General features: G+C 42.8%; 2 protein-coding genes across 2 annotated transcripts; both read left to right on the plus strand.

Moving 5' to 3' along the window:
* The first annotated feature begins 2,380 nt into the window (after nt 1-2,380).
* il4r.2 (interleukin 4 receptor, tandem duplicate 2) lies at nt 2,381-5,153 on the plus strand. Its single transcript, XM_068745813.1, has 7 exons — nt 2,381-2,424; nt 2,575-2,717; nt 2,799-2,961; nt 3,101-3,194; nt 3,342-3,420; nt 3,656-3,729; nt 3,820-5,153. Exons 1-7 carry the CDS (start codon nt 2,391-2,393, stop codon nt 4,745-4,747), a joined length of 1,515 nt encoding a protein of 504 aa, XP_068601914.1. The 5' UTR covers nt 2,381-2,390; the 3' UTR covers nt 4,748-5,153.
* A 900-nt stretch (nt 5,154-6,053) lies between these two features.
* Nucleotides 6,054-9,970, plus strand: LOC137901771 (interferon regulatory factor 2-like). The gene is made up of 6 exons (XM_068745814.1): nt 6,054-6,143; nt 6,244-6,343; nt 9,062-9,241; nt 9,311-9,469; nt 9,583-9,635; nt 9,842-9,970. The coding sequence occupies exons 1-6, from the start codon at nt 6,054-6,056 to the stop codon at nt 9,968-9,970; spliced, it is 711 nt and encodes a 236-aa protein (XP_068601915.1).
* Nucleotides 9,971-10,203: the final 233 nt, after the last annotated feature.

A 10,203-nucleotide genomic window follows, 5' to 3' on the forward strand; every position in this document is an offset into this window, starting at 1 on the left:
ATGGGGCAGACTGACAGGAGCGAGGCTGCCAACCACCGACATTCACTCGCTCACTACATTCACACAGGCAATGTGGGTGAAGTGTCTTGCCCAAGGACACAACGACAGTGTACACATGTGCCGGAGCCGGGAATCAAACCGCCAACCTCATCTGAGCTCCTTTCCTGGGGCAGTTCAAAATAAAAGATCAGTCTATCAAAAGTTAACCTTCACAATTAAAATTTTGGATCGGGATGTTCCGACTTTCGCGAGGTGTGCTAATGAACTTCATTCCCATTTTATATTTATGTCACACACAATTTTAATTTAAATATCAAGTACTTGCTTTTTAACCTTGATCTCTGCATACAAAGACTTGGACCTGAATAAAGACTCATTAATAAGCGTGCAAACCACATTTCTCCTGCTGAGATCAATTGATGCGCCCAAAAAGGATTAGATTAACTGTGCAAAAAAAAAAAAAAAAAAAAAAAAGAAACATGGCAGGGACCTGAAGACTGGCTGGACGCGGATTCGCTCCACCCTGATTTTCCAAACGCTGTTCCAACCAGCCGCATGAAGAGCTCCAGCTGAGCCCGCACGAAGCGTGACGGAGGGCGACGTGCCCCGCACGGAGTAGCAACATGACTAAAGCAGGCAGTGAGGCAGACATTAGCGCTACTGCTGAATAAACTAGCCATTTGTGACTAGATTCGGTGACGTAGGTCTTCCAAACCTCAATGACGTCCTCTGACATCCAGTCGGCTACGGATGCTCGGCCGCCCCGTCGACGGCGCCGAGCCCGGGGCTCATCTGTGCCCGGCGACCCTTAGCTAAAGTTAACACTAGCAAAGTTAGCTTCCAGGGCGATAACAGTGAGAAAGTTAGCGGCCGCAGCAACACTCGTGAGACCGCACACTCCCGTGTTCCGAGTTCCGTTAGCGCCGCGGCAAACAACTCACAAACCGACCCGCCTTGAACGCAGCTGTCCAGAGCAAGAATACTTTATCCGGGAACAAGGTCACTAATGTTTACCGAAAAATGTGACCCTGAGTAGCTGCTTCCCCCTGGTGGTTAAAATGTGTATTGCATGTGATTATTTTAAATGAGACTTTACTACATCCGGTCAAAGATTTTAATAAATAAATAAATATATTTTATCAATTTAAATGAGGATTATTCCAACACCATATATAACTTGTTTAACCAAAGGGATTTTAGACCGTTGCTCCATTTCCTGCGTTCTTCTGATCACGGAGGAGCGCTTGTTGAGTTGCGCGTGTGAGGAAACGTGGGCGGGACGCACTTCCCATGGAGGAGCAACAATTCCGAGAAATACATTTCCAGATAAAGAACGCGATCCTCCTGAGCGCTCGAGAATCCACGCTCACTCCCAAAAAGCGGGTCGACGCTGGTTTGGACAGAAAGGTGGAGATATTTCCAGCATGTCGTTGAAGAGGTAATTTCAGATTACTGGGACTTTACCGTGTCATAAAATAATCCAACGTGTCCGAGGGTTAAAGTAAATGGAACATCTTCTTTTGTTTCTCTCAGGCAAGTGTGCGATGTAATGATTCCCTTTGCGCTTCTTATCTTTGGGAATATTGGGGATGCAGCGATTCTCTCTGGTACAGTCTGTCATCTTGTTCTTATCCGGCTTTTGAACTTTCAGTTTAAATGCGCAAACTCATGGCAAGTCATTGTTCCTGGAATGTTTTCTTTGTGCAGGCGTTAATATTACACGAGGCCCAAACCTCCACTGTACCAACGACTTGAACGAGTTGATGTCATGCGATCTGGAAGCGCAAAACTGCACCGAATACAGTGTGAATATCCGGAGTGACGCCGGATTTGGGTAACTTTTTATTTTATTTTTATTTTTTATATATATAATTTACTGTAAAATCTGCTTCATGTTGGGAAGATTTGGTGATAACTCTCAACAAAGGTTTGATGTTGCTTTACTTATTTTTGAGTCGTCTGGGTTTGGAAATCATACTTTTTGAGGAATTGGCTTACAGCTGACACTGGGCTAAAGATGATGACGTCATTCAAGGGTTGTGTAAGACGAGGAGGAGGAGGATGACTGCTGTAATGGAGGATGGACTAATTACTGATTGTGTATGAAATTGTATTCTCAAGGTCACCTGAGAAAGTTGCGTTGTTTATATTTTTGACAGATTAGTTTTTTTTGCAACTGATTAAAGTTATGATAATCATGAAAAGTTACGTAATTAAATCCCCTTGTCGTAACCAAAGGATTTTGCTGTACACCTTACTATCTTTTCTTCCGCAGGGAGGTGGTTTGCATCTTTAAACAGTGCGACAGCGGTCGGTGTTGTTGCTCTACCAAAATGGAACTTGTTCCCTTTGAGACTCACACTGCAACGGTTTGGAAAGGAAGTGAAAACATGGCGTCAAAAACCATCAACATCACGGAAAGCTGTGAGTTCACAACTTTTAAATCTAAGAACTAAAACCTGCATCCGTAATATGGAGTACCGGTAACTGGCTGATCCAGATCCAGAATGACTTGGAATAAAACAGGAAGAAGGTTGGAGCCATTCCCTTACTTTTCTTAACACTTCTCTGCAGTCAAGCCCCAAATCCCTACAATCACGTCAGTGAAAGAATCCAATGGGAATTTCTACGTCAGATGGAATTCAAACATGGTGGGATCTAACAATGATGACTTGATCGTCCAATTGAGTTACTCTAAAAAAGGGGACACCAAAAAGGTAGGAGCAATAATCGGTGGCATTGTTTAACATTAACCTCAACTGTCCTGGAAATATTCAATCGTTGTTTCTCCATTACAGGTTGTTAAATCTGAGAAACCGACTCTGGTGGGTGAATCGAATCACTTTGTAATTCCTGGCCGTGAATTATCTTCAGGCGCGACATACTTGGTCAGCGTGAAAACGTACTCAAACTGGAGTCACCGCTTCAGTGACAGCAGCGAAGCGTGGGAATTCACAACCAGTAAGAGTTCATCGTGTTGTCGTCCCAGCCCGTGTCATTCTGCGTACTGTTGCTAGCAAACACTGAGTGCAGATCTCTTATTTCCGAGTCTACTGCAAGCCATGTCATCCAAACTTGCTTCATGTATGTTCCTCCACAGCTCTGCCCCATCACACCTTCCTCGCAACAGTCATCAGCATCCTCAGTTTTGCTGCAGTTATCACCGGGGGCATCATATACTGCTGCTACATAAAGTAAGTCTGGCAGATAAAAGACTGGCGCTCACGTGTTGCGATGTTCTTTAATTGTGTGAGAGGTTTTAAATACTCTTAACTGTATTTACTGTAAGTTTTATGTGTCACATTTGCATTTTTGTTTATTTGTGCAATTGGATTTTTAAGGATTAAAGCAAAGTGGTGGGACATAGTTTCCAGCACTCCGAATCACAAGCTCATCGACATGCGTCCGAGTGTGCCACAGGTGAGAAACGTGAAGTTGCCATGGCAACATTAGAGCTGTGAGACAGTCATTTCACAAAATCAGATAGTTAGCCAATGCATTCACATTTTCTGTTCTCTCTACAGTTGTACATATATGTAAATAATAATAATAATATTTAAAATCAACTGCGAAACTGCTTTTATGAATTGATTCTGCTCAACTAAAACATTTCAGAGCTCTAATTGTATAATAATTTGCATTCTCCGTGCTGCAGGTTTTGAAGCCTGCGCTGCCTGTCATCGCCTCCGTCTCTGTTGAATCCCTTCTTTCACATGAGAGCAAACCGTGGTAAGTATGGCTGCTCAAGCGCATCAACAACACAACACGTGCCCTTGAGGATTTCTCTGTGTTTATATTTGCCTTTTCTTCTACATTAAGGCCGAAGGCGCCGCTGCGGGACAGCAGCAACGGGAGCTCCGGGCAAAGCAGCGGCATCCAAACAAACTCCTCTTGTCAAAGTTACGCTACCACAGAACCGGCTGACATTATAGCCGGAGTTCAGGAGGCCCTCGGGAAAGCCTTCCCCAATATAAGTCCCGTATCGCCTTTGACCACCAACCCACTCCTGGATCTGGACAGCGGCTTGCTCTCCTCTCCCTCCACCCTTTGTGACTGGAATTGTGGATTATATGACATTGACAACAAAACGTATTCCATCTTCAACATCCCGCGCCAGCGTATGTCTTGCAGCCCAGCGGTCCAAACGCAAGCTGAAATGCTTTGTGATTCTGCATACCATCCGAGTCGGGGTGACGCTTACCAACCAGTACCAGCTTGCCCGCTTGTAAATGTTCCACCAGCCGCTTCATCTGCTTTGCCAGTGGATATGTCATATCAGCAGTGCAATGCAGGTCCTGGGAGAGTTTCAAATATGGAAGACTCACCCCTCTCGAGTGGCGCCCACAAACCTGAACCGTGCGATTCCCCGTCCCGAGGCGAGGCTGGGTGTGACAGCTCTGATACGTTTGCTGGTGGAACCGGAAAGCTAAACATATGCGATGAAGATCCTTGTTGCAACCTTGTGCCTGCAGGCTCACAGTGCTTTCCGTCAATAGATGACGCTTACAAGCCATTTCACATTCTGGTGAAGCAGCCTGATGGTTTGTTTTCTGGGATGAGAAGGAGAGAGGAGGAAAAACCAGTAAACAAATATCCAGAGGACTTGGTCACCGGGATGCGTCAAACGTCCTTCGGTCCGGTTGTTACAGGTCTCACGAACAATGCAGAGCAGAGCCAGAGCCTCCTCGAGCTCCAAAGGCCTCTTCCTGCTTCGATGACTGTTGATAGCAGCTACAAAATTGTGTAGCTCTAAATATTTAATGCACTAATTTCCGGAGGGTCGGTTTAAATCATAAACACTGTTGAGCTTTATAAAATGAGAACGAGGACGATACGACATTGTTATAGATGCATGACATGAGTGTCAGAAGATGTAATAAATTTACTTTATTTAATTGTAACATGACTGTTAAGTTAACCTTTAAATCTGTTTAAATTAAGTACCTTTGAAGTAAAAACCAAAGATAGTAAAATGAAAGCTGCAACTTTTAGGAGAGCTAACATTTATTTGCCACAATAGTCTGACTGGTCATTGTTAAATGGATGTTGAAAAATGTATTCCGACAGTACTGTGTACAAAGTTAAGAGGAGCAGACTGTCTTGAATCATGTCTGATTATTCATACCAGTAAGCCTGAAATAAAATACGAGTTCACCGAGTAGCAATTGTGTCTTGAACAAGCCACAACGACATGGAGCCAACCGCTGGGCGTCGTGTAATTATTAGCCCGGAGCTCTTCACTGAAAGCGCTGAGGTGATTCCACAGAAAGATGTGTCATCAAAGGAAGTGCTTGGCTCAGAGGAACTCCTACAGACATGTGTTCAGTCGTGGTGGTAGTGGGAGGATGTCACTGTTGCCTCACAGCAAGTAAGTTCCGGTCCTTCCTGCGCGGAGGTTCTCCACGTGTCTGCGTGGGTTTTCTACGCCTTCCTCCCACCACAGAAGACCTGCAGTGAATAGGTCACGCTAAAGTCGTCCATGTGTGCGTGAATGGTTGTCTTTCCTGTGGCCTCCCAACGAGCTGGCGTCTCATCCGGGGTGTGCCCCGCCTCTTGCCCTTTGACTTGGGATGGCTCCAACAATTCGTAACCGGCAGATGGAAGAAATAACAAGAGTTATTAATTATTAAAGATGTGCTGTGATACAGGTGAAGACAGGGAGTGCTGACAGGCATGCAGTGAGTAGCATAACATGTATAATGATATATAGTATATGTATATATATATATATATATATATATATATATATATATGAATCCAGATGACTGTATTTAGCGTTAACAAGCAGTGGTGAATGTTGCCCATACTCGGACAAGTTAAGTTGCAAGGCAAGCATAAAATATACAATTTCTGTAATTGGAGAAGTTACTCAAAACAGTTTTTTTTTTGAGGAGAGGTATTATCATCACTGCAGGGTATTTGATTGGAAGAACACGCTGGAGGAGGAAGGGTTTTCTGACCTAAACTGTGATTTAATCTGGATGCATGACGATGTCCCGTCATCACTGATAGTCCTGCGTAACCGGTAACCTGCACACCGCTTGGATCGCAGCATGCAGCAGCCGGGCCGGATGAGGCTGAGGCAGTGGCTGGAGGAGCAGATTCATTCTGGAAGGTATCCAGGAGTCAGCTGGCTGGACCAGGTATCATCCTGCTCACCAACTTACACACATGTCAGTGGGAGAACCTTTGGCTGTATCAAGCACACAACTCTCTTAACCTTTTCACCGTTTTATCTTACAGTCAGCACAGATTTTTCAAATCCCGTGGAAGCATGCTGCCCGTCATGGATGGAGTATTGACCGAGACGCTACACTCTTCAGGAGTTGGGCCATGCACACTGGTAGGAGCCCCGCATAGATACAAATGCATTTCATTTATATTTTCATGCTGGTGCCTTATGGAGAGAAAAAACACAAGAGAGAGGAGAATAAATTCTGTGTGTGACTTCTCCTGACAACAGAATTAGTCAGAATTACTAATCAGGGCTCAGTATACTCAACGATGTTCCATGTGTTTCCAGTTGTAATGGATAAAACAAGCCTCCACTGAGATAGCTTGGATTCCCAGTGCACCTCAAAGCAATCGTCCCATCACGGTTCAGCTCTCATAATGAGCTCCTATCCTAAAATGAAGAATAAAATGGTGTCATTCTAAGTTTAATAGTTAATAATAATAATAATAAAACATTTACAAGAATAATTGATTCTTCAGGTTGTAGGTCTGTACATGCTCAATATTTGTTAAATCAGCTACAGCTTGATCTTAGTTATTAGTCTGTGTCTTTATTATTTGTTATGCCAATATTATTAGCGAGCCCCATACAAATATCTAAATCACCAGATCCATGGTAGATTTTATGGGAAGGTCATTGTTGCTGTTACTGCAAGTAGGAATTATCAATGAAGAAATTGTTTAATTTTCTCCATCCTGCAATTTTAAATTATCCTTTAAAAAGATTCTTGAGCTCCACCCTATAGATTATCTGGATCATCACAAGACACATTAAAAAAATATACACACATATATAACAATTAAAATAATATTTTTCAGTACAGTAACCACATATGCTGAGGATTTTAATAAAAGGTTACAAATGTAATTTTTTTTTATTAAAATTGTGCCTATGTTGCAGTTTTACAACGAGCATTTGGCTTTTGTTTGTATTATTATTATTTTTTACCACTTAGTAAAGTTCACTTTACTCTTTCATTTTACTCTCTATTTTATTTTATTTCTATTAATTTCACTGCACTGTACAAACTGTAGAGTTGGATACACAAAGTTCCTTCGGGATTAATAAAGTATTATTGATTTGATTTTAAATTACTTCACTCCTCTGATGCGATCTCGGCTTGTTTTCTGGAATTACACAGGAACGTTCATCTCAGTTGGTGCAACTCCTTGCATGGGCAATGATCCTTTCACTTGTTTGGTGCATTTTCATACAAATCTGATTTTTAAGACATTATCTATTTACCTGCTAATTGTATTCAAATATAGTCATTAGCTTTGCTTTATGTTTTTAGCAATAATTTATCATATGAAAACACGCTTGTGTAATTTGCTTTTGGTCAGTGATCTCAAATCTCGCTCTCAGTTCTAACTGTTCTCTGGGAACAAATTGAATGAAGTTTGAGTTCAAACACACACGCATGCACGCACACACACGCAGTCATGCTTTGTGACTGATGACATCATGGGAAAGCGTCACTTGAATGGTGACTGTGTATAAATGTGCTGATCATGTTACTGTCAAACTACAACAGGATGAAGTGGCTCCATGAGGCTTCGGTCCTCATGCGGTGGTCACGGGTTCGATTCTGGCTCCCGTCCTCTCCCTTTGCTGTGTGTCTATCTCTTGAGATACGCAGTCTGTTTTTGGTCACATGTGGCTTTCCTATTTGTTAAAAATAAAGTTGTTTAAAAAGAAATACAAGATCTGTATTCAACTATTGGATATGTAATCAGCTGTGGACTGTTTCCATTCCACAACTCAGTAGAATGAAAAACCAATAGTAATAATATGAAGTACACAGAGTGTCTGTCAGAAGCTTCCCGGAGGCTCATAAAGTCATTCCTGTCTGTGAGAGGCTGCAGCAGCGTGAGCTGTAAATGATCCATGGAGGATGAGCTTCAGTGATTTTCATCACTGATGCTGGCGATCGTGTTTAGAGGACTGGCTGAGACCCAAACGAACATGAGAAACGCTCTGGACTGTAAAGTTCACGAGAGGGTCTGACAGCTGGTGGCAAACGTAAAGATCCTTTCATGTGGATGAAGCAGTTCTAAATTGATTACCTTCCTGTTTTCTGTAGAAAACAATAAATCTCAACAGCAGTATCTCCTTTAAAGAATAAGTGTGTGACGTCTAATTTGTCTGTATGGATTAATTAAAGTTGTACCATAGGTGATGATGTAAATCCCTATTCCAGTTAGCCAAATATCCAGAGTTTTACTTTCAGTGTACATTTTAAAAATGATTATACATCATTACTCAGAAAATTAAAAAAGTGGAGAAACAAATGAAAAGTTATGAAATCAATGAAAACACAAAGAGTCCCAGTTGGCCCCTTGTAATTGAGAAAATGCCAGGATCAAATATATTGTCTAAAAACGTTTCCTGGGACGTATGAATCTGCAAATCCATCCCTGATCGTGCCCGTAGTCCAAGACGGTTCACGCGTTACGCTTTCTATGACTGGACACAATATTTATTTCTGTTTAAGCTCTTCCTGATTCAGATCAACTGGATTTCCAACTACATTTTGGGCACGACAGAGCAAAGCAACCCTTCGCACTAAAGGTTTTCAGTGTGTCATCTTGTTTGTGAAAACTTATTGGTATTTTTTAAATCTATCACTGGAACAGAATATCACCGATTCAGCCCCTGCGTCATTAAATAAACCTGGAAGCAAGAAGTACATTTGCTTTCAAACCACACAATTGCAAGTTGGCCATTAATAAATACTTATATTTAAATCAAAAACTGGATCTGCTTCTTGTTCCAGACAAAATTCACACACAATGTAGATCAATATTGTCCTCCTGTTCACTTCAGGGCGGCACCGTCCAGACGAAGACAAGCCAGATCCCAAAACGTGGAAGGCGAATTTCCGCTGTGCCCTGAATTCTCTGCCTGACATCCATGAGCTGCCGGAGTACAGCAGGAAGAGGGGCACTAATGCCTACAGAGTCTACAGGATGATGCCCAACACGCAGACGCGCAGAGGCAGGAGAGGTGAGAGGCGGCTGTAAAAAGCACTGAGAACAGACCTCACGCATGACAGGATTGTCCGTCCTCTCTCAGAGCTACGGGTGCTGAGCAGGCCTCGAGGAGGACAAGCAAGTTTAGGTGATGCTGCATACATCACGCACCCATGGCAACCGACTCCAAGAGCCATCTCAAACCCGCCACAGATGGAGGAGACTCCTGCGTGGGACACGTTGGGCAGCCATCAAACACACGGTGAGACGCGCCGTCACACATTTTATGTTGTTCCTGTGATGGATATCTCTTTAACCTCTAACTGATGACAGTTTGTTTGTTTGGTTTTTTTTTGGGGGGGGGGGGTTGTGCAGGGATGTGGGAGGCTGCACCAGATGACCAGGAGCAGAACGATGCCGTGCTTAAGGTATCAGACTTTTGCAATGATGTATAGTTTTTCTGAGCGAAGCTGTTGCAGTGACTCTTTTTTACTGGCACAGCCGCTGATTCCATAACAGCAGGAGGAAAGATTTGATGTCACCCCCAAATGAGATCAGTTACATGTTCCCTGGATGTACAGCAGGTGGCGCTTTTGCTGTCTGTCTGTATGACTAGGTAGTTTCTCTCCTGCAGCTGATGGACCACTTCACCAATGCTGACCTCTGGAACCAGCCTGAGGAGCAGAGAGGATGGCGAACGCACTCGTTGTTCGACCAATGGCATTGTAAGACCCTATATTTACATATTAGTGACTTAAAATGAAACTTATTTACAAATTTGCCTCTTATTGTCTTACATCAATTTAATTAATGACAAAAAATAATGAGACACGAAAACAATGCTAGCTGAAAAAGCACTTTTAATTCACCGTCGTCAGTATCAGAAGTCAGTGTGTCTCCATCAGCATAGATTAGAACATCATAATACCGTCATGAAAGTCCATTTATTATTGCATAATCATAATGTGGTTTTCGTCCACGTGTGAGAATGGCCAC

This window comes from Brachionichthys hirsutus, chromosome 11 (genome assembly GCF_040956055.1).
Source record: "Brachionichthys hirsutus isolate HB-005 chromosome 11, CSIRO-AGI_Bhir_v1, whole genome shotgun sequence".
Lineage (NCBI taxonomy): Eukaryota > Metazoa > Chordata > Actinopteri > Lophiiformes > Brachionichthyidae > Brachionichthys > Brachionichthys hirsutus.

Coding starts and splice junctions, on each gene's coding strand:
- LOC137901771 (XM_068745814.1), top strand. CDS start 6,054: ATGCAGCAGCCGGGCCGGATGAGGCTGAGGCAGTGGCTGGAGGAGCAG. Junction 9,470..9,582: donor GGGCAGCCATCAAACACACG/GTGAGACGCGCC, acceptor GGGGTTGTGCAG/GGATGTGGGAGGCTGCACCA. Junction 9,636..9,841: donor AGAACGATGCCGTGCTTAAG/GTATCAGACTTT, acceptor TCTCTCCTGCAG/CTGATGGACCACTTCACCAA.
- il4r.2 (XM_068745813.1), top strand. CDS start 2,391: ATGGCGTCAAAAACCATCAACATCACGGAAAGCT. Junction 2,718..2,798: donor AAAAAGGGGACACCAAAAAG/GTAGGAGCAATA, acceptor TCTCCATTACAG/GTTGTTAAATCTGAGAAACC. Junction 3,421..3,655: donor TGCGTCCGAGTGTGCCACAG/GTGAGAAACGTG, acceptor TCCGTGCTGCAG/GTTTTGAAGCCTGCGCTGCC.